The sequence below is a fragment of the Stegastes partitus genome, unplaced genomic scaffold (genome assembly GCF_000690725.1).
Source record: "Stegastes partitus isolate 25-593 unplaced genomic scaffold, Stegastes_partitus-1.0.2 Scaffold3637, whole genome shotgun sequence".
Classification (NCBI taxonomy): Eukaryota; Metazoa; Chordata; class Actinopteri; family Pomacentridae; genus Stegastes; species Stegastes partitus.
The window spans coordinates 45,670-70,996 of record NW_007581368.1 but is presented as its reverse complement, the minus strand read 5'-3'; the positions used below and the strand labels follow the sequence as shown (position 1 = coordinate 70,996).

The 25,327-nt window shown below is 38.3% G+C and overlaps 1 protein-coding gene across 2 annotated transcripts; it reads right to left on the bottom strand.

Moving 5' to 3' along the window:
• Positions 1–987: 987 nt before the first annotated feature.
• ece1 (endothelin converting enzyme 1) lies at positions 988–23,614 on the bottom strand. 2 transcript variants are annotated; one of them, XM_008306265.1, is made up of 19 exons: positions 23,482–23,614; positions 16,771–16,857; positions 14,562–14,700; positions 12,066–12,278; positions 11,785–11,909; positions 11,506–11,652; positions 11,005–11,070; positions 10,497–10,685; positions 10,162–10,304; positions 9,844–9,958; positions 5,691–5,801; positions 5,500–5,598; positions 5,260–5,337; positions 5,040–5,143; positions 4,611–4,721; positions 3,751–3,818; positions 3,412–3,602; positions 2,699–2,794; positions 988–1,928 (listed from the first exon to the last, which is right to left on the bottom strand). In XM_008306265.1, the coding sequence occupies exons 2-19, from the start codon at positions 16,855–16,857 to the stop codon at positions 1,752–1,754; spliced, it is 2,259 nt and encodes a 752-aa protein (XP_008304487.1). In that variant the 5' UTR covers positions 23,482–23,614; the 3' UTR covers positions 988–1,751. The 2 variants fall into 2 exon arrangements, with proteins under 2 accessions (XP_008304487.1, XP_008304486.1); XM_008306264.1 differs by lacking the exon at positions 23,482–23,614 and having other exon boundaries at positions 16,771–17,376.
• Between the last annotated feature and the right edge of the window lie 1,713 nt (positions 23,615–25,327).

Below are 25,327 nucleotides of genomic sequence, written 5' to 3'. Positions count from 1 at the left end.
TGTAAATACAAAAAAATTCTGTGCTACTCTGTGCAACTGAGGTGCCATTAGTGACTCAGCTCTGACCAACAGTCGCTTGACACAATTTTAGGGATTTTTCGGCTAAACTGCAGACTGTGTTTGCTCAGAGCCGAGATGGGACAACAATGGAAACACATTAGCTAGAGTGAAAAGCAAATCGAACATACTTGCAATAAAATAAATGCAGTATGGCTCAGAAACGGTTTTCAGAGGAGCAAGTTGCTGGAAGATACATTCAGCATGTTGAAATATCTTTCTGGTGTTGTGTGCAGAGTTGTACGAAAAGCGCTGCTTGTACAGGCTGCAAAAAGGTAATTAGTACATTTTGACTATATGTAAAGTCACCTTTTCTTTCCAAGCACTGGTAACATCCGTGGGCACTTGGAAAAATGTTGTACATGTTGGTTCCATTTTTTTTTTTGTAAACTTCTCTACTTCTAACCATAGTTGTGCTTTTTCCACAGAGGTAAAGGACCTTATTTTGCAGTGAAAACATAAACCCACAATGAGGAAAAATTTGACAGGGGCAAAAAAAAACCACCAGAAATGGCGTGGGCTTCGAAGGACTGATACATTTGTTTTTCGCTGATGATTGTGAGTCATTTCTTGATTGTAATGTTCTCTTCTTATTGGGAAGGCAGCTCCACCCGTTGGAACTAAAAGGAAATTCAGATTTTACTGAGACTCAGCTTTTTCTTTTTGGAGCTAAACTGAAAAAGTACATACACATGAAAAATTTAAGTAACTTTACCTGATGATTGACTTTTTATAATTGCTGACACAGAAAGCATGATTTGGTCTAAAGCAGTCTTCAAATTAGAGGCACATTTTGCTATTAGATGTACTGTAAGGGGTTAAGTTAAAACATCAGAAACACTGGTGACACTATGAAACAAGTCAGATGCTTTGTGTGTGAGTTACGAAGTGAGACTTCAAACACTGAATAAACTGGGAACATGAGACAAATATGTTTTAAGATGGGTTTTACTATACAAAATAATTTGTGGCAAACTCTTTCTCATAAAAACAGGTATGACACATCATGGCTTTAGCCTACATGCCCACATTCTTAATGACACAGTTTGACCAGACTGTACACAAACGCTTCTGAAATATTGCAATGAATGAAAGACAAACAGTTGCTGTTAGAATATATGAATACCACTTATTAATAAACAGCTTTAAAGCTGTTTATATGTGAACCACGTTTTATTTTTCTTTAGGTTATAAATCTTGCAGGTTGCTGGTTCACTATTATATAAAAATCTGGTTATAAATAAAATACAATTAAAATAACCCAGAGCAGATCCAAGCACAGTGGAAATTAACAAGAAATAAAGAGAAACATTGCTTTGCTTATTTATCACTTTACATGGCAAACAAGCAGTGTACGAAATTTTGAAAGTGGTTTCCCCATTTTTGTGACCATGTGTTGTTTTTACAGTGTTCAAAAACTCCCTGGGTAGCTACATTTAACTTGAGAGTTTGAGGAAAGCTGCTGAAAGCTGCAACCAATAGTCCTTGTGGACAAAACACTAAAACTTACAATCCTCCATACAGAGCAGGCACATTTTGCCCTGATAAGGAACCTGATAAGCGTAAAGTGGCAAGGCAGTAGGCATTTCAGTGGTTCTTGCATTCCCGTCTGAAGAGACTTTGTCAGTATCTCAAGCTAGTTTCTCCAATGTCCGTTTCACTCTTTGCTGAAAAACAGCCTGAGAAATGAGGCATCACCAAAGGTCACACTTATGTTTAGGGTTCATGGGAGCATCTGCTTTGCAGTCAAAGTGCTTTGAGAATGCTTGTGAATTGGAGATGGTGCCGATGACTCTAAATCTTGATGGACTGTGAGGATCTGTGATTACACCCTCGTGTGAGCTCTCCGGTGTTCTGACAGAGCACCATACCTGCAAGAGTTAACAGAGGGAAAAGACACAAAATAAAGAACTATTTTTTTTCCACATCATCCTTCAAAATCTCTCTCTTTTTTAAAACATTAATCAGGTATTAACTTCTTCTATTTGTAGCTCTGTAAGTGTTTTAAAGTAAGTCACTTTAAATTCCCTCTTAAGATACATTTATGTTAAGGCTTAGTTCAGGCCTATTTTATTCTCATATTTAGCTCAAAATCCCTCTAGCCAAACATGTGTTTTTCCTCTTGCTCATTGACAACAATGTTTGGGCTTCACTGTGCAGAACAATGAAAGCACAGATTCCAACACTAGAAGGCTCACATTCATCTGCTGAAAGTTTGTTCCTGTGCTCATACTTTTACACAAGCCGAGCATGATTTGGTGACATAACAGCTACTTTGGAGCCAATCACAGTTTAGTATGAAACTTGCAGAAGTGTGATCCTGAAACTTGAAGCCTCCAGGACACATGCATTGGGAACAGGCTTGTCAGAGAAGTACGAGACATCTTATGTCCCACATTTAAATTTTAGAAAAGAACTAATCTATGAATGGATATTTTAAAGAGGGGAAAATGAGCAGATATATTTTGTATTTTGTGGAAAGCCATGTCAGACACAAGTTAATATTCCAAGCAGAGTATTTTCACATCTCAAAACATGTCTGAAAGTAAGCTTTTAGACATGAAGAAGAAGCATGAGTAGTATTAGAGTGTAGACAGTTTGATGAAATCAGAAGAAGGAATATACTGAAATTGATACAAACCTGAGCAAACCCTACAAAAAATAGCTGATGGTTTGTCATTCCCAGGGCAGGCAGTGTGGGCTCCTCACCATTCTTTTTGATCCAGTTCACATAAGCCTTCAAAGCAAGAAATGATCATGTTACACACATGCATTCACTTTTTTTTCTGTGCAACTATATACAGAAGACCAAAGGAAATAGCAGATCAACTTTAGGTCCTTTGTAGTATTATTTTGCTATAGGGAACATGTTTTGCTTAATGCAGGGTTGCTTTCACTTCCATATGATTTGCTCATCTACTTCATAGCTTATGACCTTTCATTACATGGAAAGAATGTGTGCATGTGAAGAAGTAACCAGAGGCGGACAAGGCCACTCATAACCACCTGTTGCATTTCCAGGCTTCACTGTAAACCAGACAACCAACTTTTTCCAATACAGATTAATGGACATGACCCACACCCGCTCCTGACAAATAAACTAACACAGAAGATTAACATCAGATCTGTGTGATAGTTTTTGGTCCTTGGAAACATACAATCTGACAATTTTGTCATGGGAAACATAACAGTGATGGTCCAAACTTTCCATAATAACCCAAACGCTGTCTTGCGCCGACATTTTTTGACTACACTGCCTACAGAAAGACATTTTTCTCCATGGTTAGCATAAAATCCTCCTCAAAAAGATTCGGAAATTATTCAGTGAGTTATGCTCCCTATCATACATCAGACCTTGTAAGCAGCCTTGAGTCCGCCGTTGTCAGCGATGTTCTCTCCCAATGTGTGTCTTCCATTCAGAGGCTCTTGGTTGATGCTGTAATTGCCGTACTGCTCCACCATGCACTGGGTCTGCTTCTTGAAGGCCTCCACAGAAGAGTTCTTCCACCAAGGGCGCAGGTTTCCATCTTTGTCATACTCCCTCCCTTTGGACAAAAATATGGAAAATTACTTTCCTGCTGAGTTGCTCTTTGCAAAATGATTTACCAATTTAGCAAGAAACCAGTCAATTATTATACTCTGAAATATAAATTGCTTTATTATTTATTTATTTATTTATTTATTTTTACCAACCTTGGTCATCAAAAGCGTGAGTTAGCTCATGACCCATGACAACTCCAATTCCACCAAAATTAAGAGCTCTGTAAAACATTAAACAACACTTTCAACATTTGTGTGCACAGACTGCAAGTCTGTTACAGAAATAACTGACATCTTCTGGGGGAATACACTTAAGTTGAAAAGATTGATAGAATGCCCATATTTAGAATAATAGAATTTGGAATAGAATAGAACAAAAAGCATTCTATTCTATTCTATTCTATTCTATTCTATGCTATGCTATGCTATGCTATGCTATTCTATTCTAAGTTCTAGCCAGCAGCCAATTAGCTTAGGATAATACAAAGACTAGAAAATAGGAGAAGCAGCTAGCCTGAGTCTGTCTGAAGGTAACAAATTCAAAAACCCGATTAATTAATATGCTATATCTCATTTATTTAATCTGTGCAAAAGCCAAAGTGTGAAAATAATAATTTGTGGTTTTGCAAGTTACGTGGGATACTATTTTTTCACACTCTACCTTTGAACCTCCACTCACACATTGTTCAGCAATTTGAATTGAATTAAATCGAAGGGATAAAGGAGGTGAAATTAAATTCAGTCTGTTTATTAGAATACTGTCTAACAACGGTACTCCACAAGACTCTTGTGTCTAGATGAAAAACTGCTTTTTAATTATATTTTCTCTGGGTATTTTTCATTGCCTTGTGTCTTTCATTGGTGTTTTAATAGTATCTCTGTTATTCTGCTTTTAAGTTTATGGCAGCAAAGGACAAGTGTCGATTGTATTGCACACAAAAAAAACTTTAATCTTCGCAGTGCTACTAAAATTCATCCAATGTGAAACTTCAAATGCAACGGGGAAGACATACTTAGGCCAGGAGCGACTGTAGAATGGAGCTTGAAGGATTCCTGCAGGCAGAACCATCTCATTCTTAGTTGGGTTGTAATATGCGTTTACGGTTGGAGGGGTCATGCTCCACCTGTAAAGCAAGGAACACAGCGTCACCACATTTGGCTGACATCAAAATCACATTTAATTTACAATACTGATTCTGTACAACCTGCTGTGCCAGGCTGACTACAGATCAGTTTGGAAGGCATGGGAACCCTAATCTAAGCCCTCCCCTACAGCCTAATTAGAGACAAGGATCAGTTCAGCGGAGAGAAGCTGGTTGCCTGGGAACGTTTGTGGATGGCAGCAGTATTCTGCTGAGTCAGTATAATGGGAATGTGTTCCCATCAGATCGCGCCACCTCCTCTGTGGCAAGAGGGGCGGTGGGTTAGATGGAGCAACTCACTGGTTTCTGTTGGGAGTTTTCCTCAGCTGGTCTGCAGTCACTCTGGCTGAGAAGTTGTAGTACTGCATAACATTTTGGAAGTAAAGGTCTGACACCACCATAAACTAAAAGAGAGGAATCAAAAGTAACAGAAAAGGGAGTTCAGTGTTTTAATGGGGCAAAATAAGTATGAATATAAGTAACAGGTTAGCCTATATAATATAGTTCCACATTTACCTACATCATTGAACACTTTGTCAAGCTTTGTGGTATTCATGATGAATTCAGGATATCCAACCATGTTGTATATTGCGTCTGCCTGTGAAAGATGAGACTTAAAAACTGTAAAAGACACATTTTTACACCAGGTGGCAGTGCTGTATTTCTCAACCACTTCAGCACAAACAGCTGTTTTTTAGCAATTGTCTCCATAAAGCATCAATAGGAAGACTTCCTGGGAAAAAACTACATAAAGTCCCACCTTTTCTTTTGCTGCTTTTTTTGTGTCTGAGTCCATCCAGGTCACATACTTAAGACTTTCCTCAAATGCTTGTTTAATTTCTGCAACCATGTCTTCAGCCTGAAGCACAGATGAGATAGAGATGAGTCAAAATGACATAGCCTCACGCAGTAAGAGCAGCTATTGTGAGGTAAGGACACTGGAAGTCTTACAATGGCTTTGCTGTCCTCAGCAAAGGTGTCTTTGACAAACATGGCTCCAAGAGCAAAGCCCAGGGCGCTGTCTGTGTCGCTGACACACAGCTTCCAGCGTGGAGTGCAGCTCTGCAAAAAACACAACACATCAAGATTGAAAAAAAAAAAAACAGTCTGTATTCTCAAATAACCTTGCACTGTTACATCCTACTTGGAATGGGATTTTTTTTTTCATTGCGCAAGATTTTGTTCCACCAGTTTTGTCTGCTTCAGTTAGTCACTTCCTCAAATTCCCAGAATGATCATGAGGAATGCTGTAAAAGGTGGCTTGTTTGCATTCAGTTGGGGGCTTTATGTGTTGGCAAGGAAAACATTGGTGATACTGAAACTGTAGGGAAGTGATAGCAAGCAAAGGACAATGTTTCTAATAAGTCTGCCAATTGTGCTAATAGACTGCTATTTTGGACAGTTTGTTCCTGCTCTTTGCCCAACGTATGGTAGGACAGCTGCAAACCCCCATGACTCTGAACACAATAAGTATGGACATAAAACCGTTGGATTGAAGGATTTCTCTCTAAATGTGAAGCGAGGACCTAGACTCTCTTGACTATACAAAACTCTATCAGCATAGTTGCATTGCTTTTTCAAAATTAGTCAAAATGACATATTGTTGATTTTAGGATACAAAACTAAGTACTAAACATGTTTTATTAGATGTAAATTCTAGAAAGTAAACATTTAATAATGAAAATCAGCAGTTCAATAGACAATGGGAGAAAATGAGAGACAAACAGTTGTAATCTTTGTGACCTCCGAGTTCAGTTATTTTTGAAATTAATTTGAGCCATATCTCGCTGCGGGCTCAGAGACACAGTGTTCCTTCTAGAAAAAACAGCAACATAAGGACACCCCACATGCCAAGTGAGACGACAAGCAGAACATGCACAAAGTGGAAATAAGTAGCGAATGGGAGGAATTTCACTCGGGATAAGAGTTATATCCTAGTTTGCAAAGTTGTGTTTAACTTGGTAATGAATTATTTCTTGCCCTGAGTAATGTTTACCAGCGACACAAAAATATCCTTATGTTTTGCTTGTTTCCTAATGAGTGAGTAAAACCAACAAATACTTGTCAACTTTGCAACAACTCATTTCAGTTGTTTAAACTCAAACTTCCCCTCCGGTAAAACAAAAGTTATCTCTCTGTGATTGCTACAGCAAAAACTCACATTTTTATGTATGTTTTTTTTTGTTAAAAACATTTTTTTTAAGTTGTAAACAAATATTATCTATTTCCACTTAAAACAACGATTTTGTAACTTCACAATCCAATTCAAGCAGTCAATTCATTGACTGCAGGTAAAAACAGTCCCTATGTGACAAATGTATTATCAGGTGAAAGGAAGGACAAATGGAGCTGCATGTATAAGTAGGTACAAAGGAACAAGGTCACAGTGAGGAAATGAAGTGTAGTCTGAAAAAGCAAAGCAGTAAAATCTACTTGGGAACACAGTTATAGATGGAAAAAGAGACACAGCTGCACTCTAACATAAAACAGAAACCCAAAGAGACATGCATAGAAAGTTTTGGTTTGTTATTACAGCTTGACCCCAGTGGAAAACAAGGCAGAGGGAACAGGATCTTGCTCAGATAAGACCTGGGATCACTGCAGCCTTCACAGTCAAACAGTTAATCACTAAGTAGGAAGTAAAATTCGCTGACGAGTTAGTTTAATGTACATTTGCATGTATTCATGTTTGAGTGTCTTCAATTGTGTGTCTAAATAAAAGTAGGTTCTAACAAGAAAAGCTTATTTTGTAGTACATTAAAGTATCGAGGTGTCTAGCGGCGAAACACAGTAGCATGGTCTGAGGATTATCTGTAGTGACCTGGTGACTTTTCTTGGGGACAGTTTCATAAATGTGTGTTTTAAATTTCAACTCTCAGTCACTTCCATTGTATCGATGTGGCAGCCAAAATGGTGAAAGCCAATCTCTAAACCTGGGCAGTTTAACAAAAAAAATAACAAAAAAGTATCTGCAGGGCTCAACATTTTCTCACTCACCTCTTGTTGTATACAAGAAACATTTTTCTTTTTGGTAATTTAGGTGAACTCACCCTTTAATCTCAACAGGCTAATTTCAACACCTTTCTATACATTTACATGCAAATAAGAAACAAGTTATTGAGAAAACTGTTAAGGAGGGAAATCACAGTAATTGCTAAACAAGCACTTAGTGTAAAATGTACAAATACGTGCAACTAGTAGTAATCACCTTTCACCCCTACTCACTATAATTATAAAATAATTTATAATATTTCTGAATCAAGCCTGACATTTTTTTAAGACTGACACATAAAATGACGCAGTTTAGATTTTAGGAGTGTTTTCACAAAACGTTAAATCACAGATTTTCTTTACTGTGTTATCATTTTTCAAAAATAATCTTATATATGTGTTTATTTCAGTTTCAGTTGAGATGTAATTATTTTTCACACACAGAGGCATACAAGCTACATATAATAATACTTGCCTTCATTCTTTCATACTGCTGCCCCAGTGGCACTGTCACTGGTACTGGTAATTGTAATGCAGATGTGGCAACATAAACACCTTATTAGCAACTCATGCATTTAGGCTGAGAAATCAGGTTTGTCATTCTAAAATTTAGCTGTGTTAAAAGAGAATTCTGGTTTATTTCAACCTGGCATATTTCCCATTACTGTGGCTGCAAGTGTCATGCAAAATTTGTACTCTTCACCTCCGTTGTAAAGATTTGGGAAAGTAAAGCGTTGCGCAAAACAGCTTGTAAATGGCGTTTAGTGGGGCAATTAGCATGACTTTCGTGCAGCTTTCCAAAGAAATGCAGTTTACCTGAATCTTCTTAAATGTCTGCTTTCAGTCTGACTGAAGTTAAACACTGAAATTAGCTGCCCAGAGCGGACATTTTACTAACTGCAATAGATATCTCTATCCAGGCATACTTTCCAGCTGACTTTGTCACCAGTATATTACTGTACAGGCCAGTTTGTTTCCATGTGTGAAGCCCCCACTGTGAGGATGGAAGCAGATAGAAAACAGGACATCCTTGGAGACAACATATCTCAGATGATGTTCCCGCACTTGCTCTGCTGCCAAGTGAGGAGGAAGACTGCTGCTGTTAAGAGTGGGACCTGTTGATATGTCCATGGATAAGTGGAATCCCAGCTGTGGAACTACAATCAATGACTTTGCAGCTTTTATAGACACCACTGTCCAAGTGAGGCTGTTTCACCTCCCCAAAATCCACTAGAAATAAATGATCAAGAACAAACGCTAAAAGCAAATATTAAAATATCCGCTCTGGATGGCTGGATTCTGTAGCTACTTTAAGTCAGACTGAAAACAAATGTTTAAAATATGCATGTATGAATCTGTCATTTTTTGGAAAACTGCAGGGAACTCAGTTTCGAAACTCCTGCGAAACAATAAATCCATCAAACCACAAATCCCTACAATAGCCACTTTATTGGGAAATACAACAGCTTGAAAGAAACCAAAATTCTCCTTTTAGCAGATTCCCTTTCAAAAAAAATCAATGGTAAATAATCAGGAAATCAGAAATTAGATTGAAATAAAGTTGAAGAAATCAGGTTGCAGCAGAAAGCTGACATACAATAACAATCTGGCTGCAACTGTTAAGTCTTATGAAGAGAAATCTTTGCTTCTCTGTTCATGACTATTTCCATTTATGTCTTTCATAAAAATGGGCCCTTTGTGTCACACACAAGAACAAGCAGTCAAGTGCAGAGCTCGCTAATCCCAGCTGGTTTGCTTTGGGCCATGTCCTCTGCCAGCATATACTAGACTTCTTTAAAAACAAGTCCACATACACTTGGGGCTGTTTAAAAATTCCTAGTAGTTCTTCCAGTGTCTCTTTCAAATCACATAAACATGTAACGGTTTGTTTAAGCAGAAAGACAATGACAAACCAGCAGCTTAGATGCTTGTATATAGTTCATAAACATGATAAAAATATGTTATCTGGAAGATAATCTGCCATCAAGTCAAATATGTGCAGTGTGTTGCTGTTTTCTTCACTTCATATGTTCTTAATCTCACCTTTGCCTTTATCTATCTGTGTCATGCTGGATTATAGTGATTGTAAAAGGCCTAAATCTCCATGTCTTACCTTCTTCGTGCCATACATGACCTCAAGGAAACGTTGTTCAGCATCCTGGAACCTTTGGTCCAAAATCGAAACCATCTTTCTCACAACCTTCATTATCATGTAGTTGTTGAGTAGGCTGCAAATAAAATATCAGATTTACTATTTTTCTGTTCACTTCAATATTGACTAAAGTCTTACTATTGCACTTTTCTGTAAGAGAATCCTGCATCATCCTAAATCTTAGCAAACTTATATTTACATAGTTGCACTTAAGTAGAAACGTACAACCTGTGTTGAAGACATTGGAAAAAAGTTCTGAAGAATTACCATGTATCTCACCTTCTATTTGTTTTAGTTATAAGGTCAGAAACTTTCTGGAGGTATTCTTTGGCATAAACAACCACTGGCTCTGACTCGTTCAGCGGCACAGGAGCAAACACTTCAGTGAGGTATTGCATCCAGTCAATGGCAGGAGCCAGAGCCTGCAGTGACAAAGATAAAACACGCACAAAAAGAGTCTGTTGAGTAAAGCCTAAACAAAATGTAAACATTTCACTTTCTTTAGCACCACAAGCAACTGTCACAATTTGAGGAAAATCTTTTTTTTATGTACTGTAATGTATTGTGTTGTATTGATGTTCTTAGCTGATAGCACCAAAACAGGAGACACTCACTCTCAGGTCTTTGGCCTCCATCTTATGGTAAATGAGCTCCTCATCTCTTCTCTCTTCCTGAGGAACTGTGATGTTGGCCAGAGTTGTTTCAAAGTCCACAATCTCTTCCATTAACGTCCGCGATGTCTCCTCTGAGCCACCCAGAAGAACCCCTAACTCCACCAGGAAGTTGAGGTATGCTGTCAGATACTGCAAAGTCCAAGTAGACAGAGAGGTTTAGGTGGGGGTGGTTGAGGGGATGACATTTGTGTGTGATAAAATTCAATTAGGAAAGTAATCCTAAACTATGCAACTAAAAGCTACTATGCAGGGTTTACCCCTGAAGCTGAAATATATACTTAATATTTCTTGACTTCCTTTGCAAGGAGCTATGAGCCTTTGGGTGTGTTCAAACTGAAAGTGAATTAAAAATATTGTTTGTTCTCATTACGGTCCAACTTTGTATGTACATTTTCTGCTTAACAACTGTAAAACCGGTGTAATGCTGTAAACAACTTTCCCATAGTACCTTTTCATTTGCTGTTTTATTGAGGTAGTAATCCCGTGAAGGTAGTCCCAGGCTAGACTGATCCACCTAGAGTCAAGACAAACAACTTGTGATTTTCTGTTCACACATGTCAGCACTCACAAACAACCTTTTGTTTTCATTCCCATGTTACCAGCATGCAGGCTGAATGTACTGGCTTGCCAAAGATCTTATCTTTACCATTTGGCATAGTCTCATGACACCCTACAAAGGAATGAACTCATTTCAAAGTGTCAGTGTGACTCTAACACCCCATTAATAACAATTGGATTGTTCCAAGAATAACTGAGAATTTAGTCTCTTTAGAAAAGTCTATAAAAGCTGCTTGTGTTGGAGAGGATTTGAATAAATATGTGTAAAAAGACTGAGTTAGATCTATGGGGATGCCATCAAATGGAGGTGCTTTCTGGGATATAAATATATGATTTTAGATAAACATCACACAGTTATTAAAATAGATGAAGCCCAAAAAAGAAGCCTTACCTGGATGATGTTGCTGTTAGAGTTTTTGGAGTCTGTACTGACAAACACAGTGAAGAAAGGAGAGGTGCGTAAGCTAGCTGACACTGTTTGCAGAACTTCTTGGAAATTGTCTTTGTCCCAGGGTTCATTCAGAGCCCAGCCTCCTATCTGAAACAGACAGGAATTAAGCAGAGACTCAGAGATGGAAATGCAAAAAAAAAACAGTTATATTAACTGATGTGAGGAAGCACTGAAATTTTTATTTGTTTGATGTTTGACTGCTTAAAGAAATAGGCATACCTGGCTGATTAGTTGCTGTAGTGGCTTAGCTCCTAATTCTTCAATTTTGGTCTCATTCATGCAAGCCTGATAATATTGCTGGGCCTTTTTCTCAGCTTCACTCAAACCTTTCATCGTTGTGTTTTCTGAGAAACAAAGATAGAAGACAAAAAAAAATGTTAATGAAAAACAAGCTGGATTATCCAGCCTTTGAAAAAATGTGCTGGAGAAGACACTGTGCACCTCTGCCTCAAGTAAAGACAGCAAAGAAAACAAAACTGTACTCAGATTAGGACTCTTACCTAATAAATGCTTCATTACGAGCATGTTGTGCTCCCACAGGTTGCTGAAAGGACCCCAGCGAGACTTCCCCTCAGGGAGGGGATTGTTCTTCACCCAGCCCCCACAAGCAAAATTGTAGAAGTCATGGCAGGGGTCTACAGATCGGTCCAGGGCTCCAATAACAGCACTGGCCACACTAATGCATGGCTCTGTTAGACACAAACCTGGGTGAGCTGCAGGAAAAAAAAGAAGATTTTTTAAAAAAAGAACATGTTAAATTCATAGATACTTGACGTTCAGCTTCATCAGTTAGTGGGAAACACTACCACAATGGATAATCTGAAAATATTTCTCGGTAGGACAAATATGCATAAGGATTTTCAGACCATCTGGAAACTATTATTTCACAAGAGGTAACAGCCAAGACATACAATCTGCAGGGAATACTTGTCCTTGTATATATGCTATATAAATAATTAGCTGAAACATGAAGGTTGATCATTTGTGATTAATATCAAGTTAACTACCACCAATTGATTTGGTAATTGTCAGATTAATAAATAGAGGATAGATTAACAGATGACGATGAAGAACCCTCGATGACTTATCTAAATGTTTTAGACTGAAGTACACACAAATCCCTTTACTCTTCCAGTATATAACTGGCTGATACATAGAGGCCATTGTGTCTTGGTTTGTATCACAATCTAAATGTGACTTCTATTTTCCCAAAAATGGGTATTTTGTGTATTGTGTTTTCAACATGAATTTTAAGATAAAGCAACTGAAGAGGCAACACCGAGGCTTAAAGCTGCTCACTGTTACTTTTTAAAGCCTAAAGACACGGGAAGAGCTTTAGAAAACTTTAATTGTTTCGAGAAGTGGAAGTTCTAGACATTACAGGATGCTAAAAACAGCTTCAGGGGACAACTCACTTCTTACTTTCTGTAAGACTTTCACCATCTGTCGATATATAGCATGAGACAGAGACGGAGACAAAGTTATGAGGAGGGATGAGGTTAGTACCCCAAGGAGATTTCATCCTTGTTCCTTTTATTATTTCAAAGTGTGATCTTTGTCATCTTACATGCCATACTGAATGGGAGGAAGTAGTATAAAGTTTCCCATGGTAAATTTGAGGAAACCAACACTGATGAGACGCCGCCAGGATGTGATGGTAAATCCACAAGCCCTTCTTCCATAATGGATAAGCTCAAGGGAGAGATTGAGGGTTGTTTTTAGGTGTGGCTTTCATATGATGATTCATATATGCCATAAAAAAAACGCACAACCCTGTGTTCTTTCATTTGTGTTGATAAATAAAGAGATAAATGTACATTCAGCATATAAGGCCACACTTTGCAGCATTTTGGGGTTAACAGATAGTTTTCTATCTTGGACAGTTGATTATTTCCCTCTCATAAAAACAATAAGTGTTGATGATGGGAACTATACTAGTAAAAAAATATTCTTAAATAGAACAACAACTACACCTTAATTTTTAAAGATGATTAAAAGGTTGATGTTTTTCATACCTGCTGCATTCAGCATCTTTATAGACATAACCTAACTTTGTTTCTCATCATAAATACAGACAGAGCCCATTTAAGCAATACCACTTATGTCTGTACAGTAAATATGTAGTTGCAACCAGGAGTTAGCGTCACATTAAAACTGTAAACAAGGAGACAAAACTCTGTCCAGACAGTACACAATTTGGTAACTAAAACCATCTTTTAGTTTACGTTATTTAGAAGTTGTCTTGTATTAGATTTGAATAAACAAATAACATTTAATATGATGATTTGTGAGCTTTAGAGGTGTTGGCACATTTCATTTCTACCTTGGAGGTCCCTGCTCTGGAACCAGGCTCTATCTGTTTTCAAACAAAACCAAAACTGTCACATTAAATGATAGGCTGCCTGGTACTATTATGATTAAATTAGGTGTAAGCATTGTTAGACTTTATTTCTGTTGCATTAAGTTTTATAATGTTGCAACAGAGCATTTTCAAAACAAATGCGATTATTTATATTCTTATGTACAGTTTGGATTCAGTAGAAGTAAAAGTCACATTTTTCCCAGCATTTTTTACATCTCACCGTGACCTGACAATTGGGGACAAGGAGAGTTTCAAAATTCTTTTTTAAAATTCTTCTCTTTTATTCATAGATCTCAGGGTTGTTCATTCTCTCAAAGCTGTGAAACTGTAACTAACTGAATTTGGGGATGTTTTCACAAGTGGAAATTTCGAAATATACATAAATAAAAAGCTTAGGACGTAGAGGGTTAGATGTAGCACGTAGTACTACTTAGGACATAGAGGTTCCTTTCTTCCTTTTATGTGTGTTCGTCTATTACTCAGTTATTCTTCTGGACAGGTTGAAGGGTTGCTTTGTATTAAATTAAGCGATATACTAAAAATGACAGTTTAAAAAGGATAAAGTCTACTTCATAGAGATTGCAAATGTTTGTTTTTAGTGTGTCATTGTGGCAAAAGTGGAACTAAAACTCACCCTGATTGTAGAAGACCCCAGTTGTAATGAGAGCTATTAACAGGCCCAGTGACAGTACACACACCATAAACAGCAGCTTCCTCTCTCTCTCTGTCCTCTCTGGCCAACATGTGGGTCTACGACCATGCAGTAGAGTCACCTGCACACAAACACAAACACAAACACAAACTTACAAAAATGCCTAGTTCAAATAATCAAATAAAAGCCAACTGTTCTAAAGTGATTCAGCATAGTTGAATGACATCATAATGACAGCTTTAAAGTACATAAACACACTTAATGATGATATGTTGTTGAACTAATACAGTGCGGAAAATATTGCGTAGTCAAACAGCTTCTCAGGGATTTGATGACAGGTTTGGTTTCAGAGCACAATGACTTCTCTATAACAGCCTTCTCAACCCTCATACACAGAAAAGGTTAAGCTTTCTTGTATTGTTCCCTCATCATAAAGGATATTTTCCTTTTGCCCCAGAATACGAAAAAAATACAATAGTCCTATTGAGCCATATCTGCTGTTTTTGTGTCTCACCTGACAATGATGAGGAAGTCAAACAAGGACACCAAACAGAACACAACTAGTTTTTTTTTTCTTTCTTTACAACAATTTCCCTGAGGTTTCCACCAAAGGGATCAATAAAGTTCTATTCTATTCTAGTTTAAAGCTATTACCTTTCTGAAAAAAGGTAAAGCTTCTCAGAAAACCAACTTAAGGGAATTTATAAGTTAGATATAATAGCTATTAGATATAAGAAAGGACATCCATGCATTGTGGTCAGTTATCAACTTTTTTTCAAATCAGAAATTGGTACATTGAATCTTATACAAGCACACCATGCTCCTGTAATTTTTTCTTCTGAGTGCTGCCTCAGTTAAAGCTGCCAAGGGAATTTATTTCCTACAGGAATGATTCCAAGAGCCACTCACAAATCCTTCCTTGGGCACACTTCACAATCTGACCAGTCTTTGAGTGTCCCAGCTGTAATAAATGCAAGATTTTGGACCTCACATATTCACAGTAAAAGTCAGTTAGTGTATAAATAAGGATACGATTTACAGCTTTTAGATTAAATGAAAGTTCAACAGTCAAACTTAATATGATCAAAGCAAATGCCAAAGCCACAGTGGCTTCTTAATCCTCAGGAGCTCAGCACACTAGGTTGGTTTGGACCTAAATTTTATGTCTAAGCATAACTGGAAGAATCTCACTGCCAAGGCCTGTGCACTCTTTAGTCTCTTGAGGCTGCAATTAATTATCCTAAAAACCACAGCAAAATGATGGAGATACAACCATGCTGAAGGATGAATCCAAGCACTGTTTGAGCCTTTCAGGTATCACTGAAATGAAGTCAAATGAAGTATCTAAAGAATAAATTAACTGAAGAAAACCCACCAAGAGGAAGCTCGTTTAAACACCTCTGTGTACAATGTGCAGATAGGTACCGTATGCTGTTTACCAGGGATTCAAGTGAAAATGCTCCTCAGCCCATTTCTGAAAAGCTTTCTCAACAAAATGTTCAAACTATACCATTATAAACATAACAAATACAGAACACTTGAGATTGAAATTTAGTTCCTGTGTGCATGACTGCTAACTGTCTTCTTAAACAGGAAGTAAACAAAGAGTTCTTAATCTCTTTATTAATTTGTGAATGAAAAGTTTAATGACTTTAAAGTATAAATGACTAAAATTATTAAGGTCTCACAGTCAGATTCATCCTTGAGGTCAACCCTTAAAACATGAACTTATTGATTTGTTCAAAGAAATGTGGTTAAATAGTTGATTGTGTTCCACCCTCGACAAAACTACATACAGATCTATGTAACATATTATAGAGGTTGTTCCCCCACAGACACATGCTTCGTTTCAACAAAAGAAGAACCATCCCACATATTAAGGACAGATGCATGCCAAACTGCTACTGCTACTAAAATGATTTTGACATTTTTAATGAGCTCTTTATGAGTATAGCTTGATTTATGACCCCATGCTTGAGCATGCATGTTTCAAAACAGCAGCCAAAACACAAAATTAGTGGATATTTATCCATAATTGAATTGCTTTGTAAGTTAAGAATTGTTTTTGAAACGGTGTAAATTTTTATCAATTTGGTGCAAAGCTTTAAAACAGTAATATTTTTTTCCCATGTGCTACATAATGATACAGTACTGACAACTACCCACTTGTTACTTGTGTTTCTTCATTTACCTGCATGGGTGATGATGGGTAGATATCATCACCGGTGGAGTCCACCAGGTCCTCCTCATCCAGCGTGGCTCTCTTATATGTTGACATCTGAAAAGTCAAGTGAAGAAAAGACTCTCTCAGTGCTTCCATTATCCTCCAAGCCTCTATCTTCTCCCAACAATGTGTATGAGAGAGTGTCTGTGTGTGCTGTCTAGTCCTCAGCCGTCTCTAAGGCTACAGGGTACGGTTGTCCTCTAAAATCCATCTGGAGGAATCTGGTTTATCTGGTTCGAGCTCTTTCCTCATCGAGTTTGCTTTCAAAGAATGTGTCTCTCTCCTTTTCTGCTCCCTTCAACACTATCAACACCTCTCACAGCCCCCATGGCTTCGGTGTGATATCCCCAGGGAGCAAGCTTCCCAACACCAACAAAAAAACTCCTCTCTCCTTTCGTAAGTTGTATAAGATCTCCTTGTGGGTGCTCTTCCTCTCTTCCTGGGTAGACTTTTTTTCTGAACTTCCTTTTCAGCCCAGTCTATGCAAGCAGGGCACAAGAGAAGACGGAACTAGTGAAAAACAGGAAGGAGCTCTGACTTGACCGATTAACATGACTGAGACCGAGTGTGTGGAAGTGATTGTGTGTGTGATTGTGTGTGTGTGTGTGTGTGTGTGTGTGAGAGAGAGAGTGTGTGTTTGTGGGAGTGCATTCCCCAACGCGGTTTTACTTAGATTTGGGGAGGGAGCCACAAAGTTGTAGTTCACACCCAGTGTCTTTTTCTATAGGACACAATGCACTCGGGGGAGGAGCACAGACAAAATATCCTCCTCCTGCCACATGTTGTAGTGGTTACTTGATAGGCATGACAGCCACTTCTTCTCCTGTTTAAACCATTACCCAATAAGGGTCCACAAGCACTACATGTTAAATAGTTTACTCCCCATTAAACCCAAAATAGCATCATAACTAAATTAAACACATTATTAGGCTCTGCTAATATAACATTAAGTCCCACATCAAGTCTTACAAATATATGTAGAGCTGACTACGTTTCAATTCCTCTTTGGAAATGTGTATGTAAAACATTATTAAAACTTATCTAAGCCCTAAGACTTCAAGTTGCATGTTTGTCCTAATAAATTCAGGCAAACAACTGTACATAATGTACAAAGTGCATACTACTCAGCTTAACATATCGTTCTTTCCCATTCTTTAAGACATACACCAACAATGCACAACCAGACTAACCATCCTTCTAAAGAATATTGAAAAATAACTTAAAATGCACCATACAAACTACTCTTTAAAGTTACACTCTCACACTATGATCCGGGTACATGTAGTGACACAATTTAAGCCTATCAGTCAAAGTCATTCTGTTTAGCTGAGAGACTTGCATAATAAGGGATTGGTTTATCAGTCAACATGTCAATAGCTTGCCTGTGACCCCTCCTTATGGAGATTCAAGTGAAATGTGTGAATCATAGGTTGACACTCTCCTTACTGGGAGGGAAGACTGCAAAGATTTTGACCCTTGGCCACCCAGAAATGAAAAGGGTCAGTAACATATTTTGACTTGAGTGAAAAGCAAAGGTTACTTGGTGTAAATGTTTGCTCTAACTTGTTGTCATTTGTGTTATTCATTTTTGGAGTTGTTAGGTTTGAGCTGCTGTCACTGTCACCTAAAAGCTTTCCTATTTCAATGAGTAGTTTGACTACTGTCATATTTATTTAGCCAATTGTAAATTCTACACCTACATAGTCCACCATATTTCTTGAATGCAAGTATTCACGCAAAGTTCACTTCTTCATTTTCAAAATGTTCTGGTTATTCTGAAGAAGACAATGCGCAATCCATTTTTGAAGTCAAAGAGAAATTTCCTATGCTGAGGAGGAACTTCCTATCACTAAGAATTGATGAACAGATCTGTTAATAAAGCACTAGACAAGATTTGCATGTTTTCCAACACTGTTGACAGTATTTAGATATGCAAGGAATAATTTAACAATAGCACATAAAGGTGCAACAGCTGAAACATGAGACACTAAAGAAGCATATTTCTGTAAACAAGGAAATGATTCACCTCATCTGTCAACGTGACAGAGGCCCCGCTCACCGTGAACTGATTGCTCAACACAACACAATGCAATGCACTGCAGAGACTTAGAGAAAAAGAATCTATATTTCTGCTTGAACTGAAACAGTCTGAACATACATCAGCCTTTGTTCTGTTGGGACAATCTCCCTCTCTCCTTTTAGGCAATTCATCCGCAGTTTGTATCTTCCCACGTTAATTCCTTGAACACAGGACAAATCAGTGATTAAATATAAACATTTGCTTGATAAAGACGTATTTGATTTTCTTGTAAACAGGGCTAGAAGGCAAACCAGTCACAGAGCCATGCTTTATTTTATTTCCCACTTGTTCCACGTAAACATGCCACAGAAGAAAAATTATGTTCCCACCACAAGCATCCCAGAGAATTCCAGGCAAAGCAGGAGCACAGATTCCTCCTAAATCTCATTTTCTATTAGAAAAGATGCCGCAAATCAACCCCAGTAACACAGGGAGGAGGGAACACCCTTTAACCTTATCTTAACCCTTAACAGTAACAGCAAGTACAGTCATACATATGTTCCAACCCTTCCTGTGCTAGTGTGTTTATAAACTCTTTTAAAGGCAAACAGCCGGCCAGCCAAGTCATACAATCAGCTTATGAAAGAGCCGATGGAGGACTCAGTGATGAGACATGCCGAGAGAGAGCATGGGGGGTGGTAAAGTAAGCAGACACCAATAGTTTTGGGACACTTTCAATTACATAAATGGTTTCAACTGACCTATAGCTGAAAGCAAAAGGTCTAATGGGGACACTGACGCTCAACTTTTTTTCTTTTGACACACATACTGCATGTGCTCCATCAATATTTAACCTACAACTCATTAAGGGATTACAACTGTTCCACTTAATAACAAAAAGGGCAGTAACTGAATCACTCAAACTGATTTTTACCCCACAAAAGAATTACACGCCAAAAAGTACCCCAGATTTAATGATGTGGTCTCCTTTGGATCACAACATAGAACAACAAATAGCGGTAACCACTGGCACAGGCCCTGTTGTTGTCACACACACATTCCTCAGTAGACATTCACTGTTTTTGAACACTTTCCTGGCATTGAGGGCTGTGCAGATGTGCTTGCAAATGCTGCCACACACATTGACCTTTTAAAGTGAATCATTGCTTAGTGACAACACTGCTTCCCCTTTCCTGCCGGTGATATTCAGTGACTAATATAAGCCGTTTTTAGGAAACGTGCCAATAAACTTTTGTGCTTGATGTAATACGTAATGATTTCCACAACTGAATACAGATTTGCACAATCCTGAAACTAGGAGCTTTATGAAACATTTAAAATCTGAAGTAAACAGCATGCAGTTACTTGCTTCACCGGTGGGAGAGATGTGTCAAATGACATCTGTAAAAAGCTGTGCCCGACTAAGAAGTTCCTGTTGATGCCCTTACGTACAGGATGTCGTACTTAGTGGCAAGTGGGAGCAATTTGAAAACACAAAATGATGCAAGTGTCACACTAATAGTCTGTGGTCAAGGTCAGTTCTGGACAGTTTGTATTAAATCTCCCATAATGTCCATCCAAAGAAAAAGCTGATAGTATGCGAGGTTAGTATCCTACGATTCTTGGAAACGATGTGAGGCCACGGCCTTTGAGCGAGGCTGTAAACCTCAAACATGCGTCAGTAATTCGTCACTGATCCTGCAAACCAGACGATTATTTGTAGCGCGGGGGCATTCCTCCAAGAATAACTAGAGTATGTTTGTGTTTGGGATTGGGTGCTGCACGTACTGTGGCGTACAGTGTTATACAGTTTATTTCTGAAGAGAAAAATGAGAAGAAGACATGAATTTACAGAGAAAAAAGAAACATTTTTTAAAAAATACACTGGTGGATGAAGAGGGACTGTAGATGATTTATAGGTGTGTTTGACATAAGCTGGCAGTATACACATTCTGTATTCAAAGAAAAGCAGTCCACTCAACCATCATGGTAAGCCAGTGAGTTGCGAGGTCTACATGTGGTCCCAGACCACATAAGATCAGTAATTAATGACTACATGCCAAAAACAAGCGACAATCTGAGTCTCATATTCTGTGACAATTTATTTCACCTCTATGATAGGAGGCATGTCTTTCGAAATCAAAATTGTGATAATCAGTTTTGAACAATAATGTGTTTGTGATTGCTATGCCACAAAAATGACTCACAGACCACAACTACAGCAAAAAAGGCAACTTCTTTTCACACTTAAAGCTTTAAGTTAACCCTTTCACGTGTATGCTAATGGAGAACACAGCGATAGGAAAAACATTCCAGAAATACCACAATGTCAAATGTAAACATGACTACACTTCTTACTACAACAAGTACAAACAACTTCATCCACTTGTACAAACAATTTCATCCACTTAAGCATTATGCCATCTGAAGATAAACTGGCTGCACACACTGCAACTGTATTATGTATGAAATTGTGTACTGGGGTGACACATGTACACGTCTCCCGAAACTTAGATGCAAAATCTTGATCCTGTGCCATGTACAGTATGTGCCTGTGTGTGTAAGTTGTATGCATGTCTACATATCAAATGTACAAAGAAAACAATTGGGATGATGACCTAATGTGCAGACATGCATTCATTTAGCTTTACCATTTTATCTTTTGTGTTTAGTCCCCCGTGTTTCTGCCTGAAGGCCACAGATAAGACAAAGTTGTCTCGGACTTCAATTCCTGACCTTGGAAGTCAAGACAGCACTGGAAATTTCTTTTTGCCACAGCGGAGAGATGTTTCCTTTGGAGAAAACACCCTGATAATGAGGCATTACCACAATGAAAAAAAACAAAAAACTTTCCCAGGCAATTGGCTTAATCCTACTCTGGAATCATAACACTTTTGGTTTATTTTTAGTGTTTCACCATGCGCACTGTTAATTTGAAAAATAAAGAGCTTGCATTTTCTCTCACATGGTTTTTAATATGCAGGCTGCAGCTCTGAAATTCTTTACATTCCTTATTAGCAGAGGACTCCCAAGTCATTATTCTGTGCACGTTTCAGGTACCCTGACGTATGTGGAATGATCAGATATCACCTAGCCAGGTCTTGTGTCACCACCATGCAGTGTATCTACTGCACATAGACAAACTTTTATGTTAATCAGCACGAACTGGCATGCAAAGTACAGTAAAACATGGCACGATACTGTTTATTTCCATACATATTTTTGTGTAATGTTATTGATTGAAATAGCTGTGTCTCAAATATAGTTAAAGAGCTCCTGCAAGACTTTTTCAGCATAAGGTCAGGATTAAAGGAGTGGCACATGGAAGCTTGCACAGGCACAGACAGATAACAGGAGATTACCTGTTCCTGCTGTTGTTATGGCACCCTGCAGCACACTACCAATCACACCTAGATAATGAATAACTGCAGAGACCAAGCTGCCTGAGTGCAGTGCTTCCAGAGCTGTGTAATGTTATTAAACAATCAATCACTCAAGCATGAGGCTGTACAAATAGCTATCTGTTGACTTCTCTGCCAGCACTCATTCAAGCCATATATCTAACAACCAATTTATTGACTTCAGTTTTGACATTTTAGTTGCGTCATAAATTAGAAAAACACACAGCAAAGCAGACCTTGTCCTGACAATGACAGGAATAAGCCATGAGAAAGAGGACATGAAACGCAGACAGACAAGAAACCCAATGCCTCATAAAGCAGACAAAATGACAGAATCTTTACACGTAAATAGTGTTGTCACTTTGATTGCTCTTTTTTAAACCACGTTATAACTTCTGTTTTGAGCAGGCTTGTGCTCCCTAAGAAAACCAGCAGCTGACATGTTACACTTGCTGGTGATGCAAGTATGTCCAAGGTTAGTGTTTCCCGAAAGATATTTTGACCTTTGATTGCTTGTATGTAATTTATTACAATTTGCTGTGCAAGACTCCATACATATATTCAGCTCACAGCAATCAAAGCTAACATTTAGATGGTGTAAATAAACATTCTGCGCCTCTTTGACAACAAAATACAAAAGAAAATACATATGGCTACAAACTAATTTTGGATTACGTTTGTTTTTGGTCACAGCTGGTGGATTGGAGGCTGAAAGCATATTTACAGGTCACTGAAAATGGTTGCTCACTGGGGGTAATGTCACGTTGGCTGCAAGATGCATTGAGCATACTTTCGAGAATATGTGAACACAACCTTTGATGGCTTTTGGGTGTCAAAGTTTGGAGTCAAATTAAAGTAATAAACAACAGCAAAGTAATTAAAAAAAAAAACCTGATGCAGACAGAAACTCCCTGCTACCATTTTTTTTTTTTATAGAAGCAGAACTTCGAGCCCCCATTGGAATATAACAGATAATAAACCACAGCACAGCAACGATAAGGTCACTGAACTTGTCGCAACGTTCATTGTATAGCCCACGCTGTAGTTATATGACACACAACCACAGACATTAGTTCCGCAAGAAACTTCGTTAGAAAAACGTCCCTATTAAAGTCCACAACCTCGCAAAAGTCTCACTCCCAGCGCAGAACTAAACACATGACGATGTGTGAATACAACAAAACAGTAAATTAACGTTTAATGATTAACTCCGCGGTTTATCAGGGTTCGGGCTGCAGTCAGAGGACGTGCTCTTACCGTGCTGTCAAACGGTGCGCCGCTCCTGCCGTGACTCCGGTGCGCTTTCTGACCGGGGACAGTGGGCGAGCTTCAGCTAAAACAACCAAAGAGACTGCTCCTCACTGTCAAGATAGTTCACATCCCACTGAAACTTCCGCTACCCCGGAAATCAGCGCGTATTCGCGTAAACGCTTCGAAAAAAAAATATCCAGGAGTTGTAGCAGCAGTACAAAGACAACGTAGAGCTGCCCATCTCTTAACATGTCTGTCTCTTTTAAAAGCCACCAGCTGCGATAAAACAGTTCGTGGGTGCCATAAGTATTAGGTTTACGGCATAGATAACTGACAAAAAATATATTTTATTTTAATATATGAAGTCCATTTTCGTTTTCACCACAGCACGCGCGGTACGTAAAGTAAAAACTGGGGTAAGACGCCCCCTTAAGAACAATGTGTGCTGAACTACATATGCACATACATACATACATACATACATACAAACGTGCTACTAATGCATAAAATTAACACATTTTTTAAATGTTTTGCTGCAACATAACACTGAATTAAAACAAAAAAAAGTTAGAAAATAGCTTGAATATTGCCAATTGATTTAAAATTGATGGGCCGAGGACAAACCACATTAGAGGGATTATAATTTTACTATAACTTGTTCACTGATTCACGGATTATCAATGATATTTAAATCTGTGACAAAAATAATGTCACATTACTTTTTGCTACAGCAAACGAATATAGAATAACAACATCAGCAGCTAGTTAGGTTTTTTTGCTAGATAATATCCCATTTTCTAATTACCAGGTAGCTATTGTGCTACTCTATTAGATGATAGTGCTAATAGCTAGCTAGCTCTGTATGACTCCAATGGAAACAGAGAGTAAAGGTTTGTAGGTTTGTATACGGGGGGCACGTACCTCGGCCTGCCCTACATTAATGTAAGGTCTATGGTAGTTTAACATTACTAGCGTGACATGTGATGGTAAACTAGATTTATACTTTCCTTCTGATAAATATAAAGCTAGCGAAACTGACGTTCCCTCAATGTGAAGCACTTCAGTTTCACACCGGAAACAGTTATTTTAAATGAGTAACATTACGTGAACTGCTAGCTGCCTTACCTAGTGCCTGAACAGTATGGTTGTCTTCCAGAGCGGTTTTAATTCACTTCTAAATTACTGTAAACAAGCATTTCCTTTACCTAAACCTCCACATTCATGACGAGGCCGTCAAATTTTAAAATTCAAATGTAACCCCTACGTCCACAAAGTGACGGTGTTAGCCGCCATGCTGTTATGTTAGCTAGCTATGTGCCAGCTCTCTTCCAACACTTTGAGGCCAAAAATAAATGGTAAAATAAGTTCAAGACAAACCAAACCACTCAGAAGAAGCAGCAGCAGTGAAGCTGGGGGTGAAAACAAGCAGAAGCTGTAGTGTTGCTCAGTGAAAGCTCTTGATTGGCTTTAGAGGATCTGCTCGTGCTCTGTAAATATTGATTTTCCACACAGACTGACCATTAAATACGCTGGACGAACACGGGATGAAGCTCGGTTTAAAAGCAATCGAAATGTGTTGGCAGGCTGTACACATAAAAAAAAAAAAATCAATCCTGCAGGACTTTACAACACACTAGTTGGTTAAAAGTCCACAGCAGATTGAGCAAGGCCCATCCAAACGCATGTGCTCGGGGCTATTTGGTGCTTGGTTGGTAAATTCTAAGCTAATTAGTTAATGGGGTTGGAAAGCTGTAAGGAGTATTGAATGGAGAACAAAAAATCAATGAAACGAAGAAAACAGGACTGTAGCAGTAGATGTTGTGTTGTGCTTGAGACTCACCTAAACATGGTA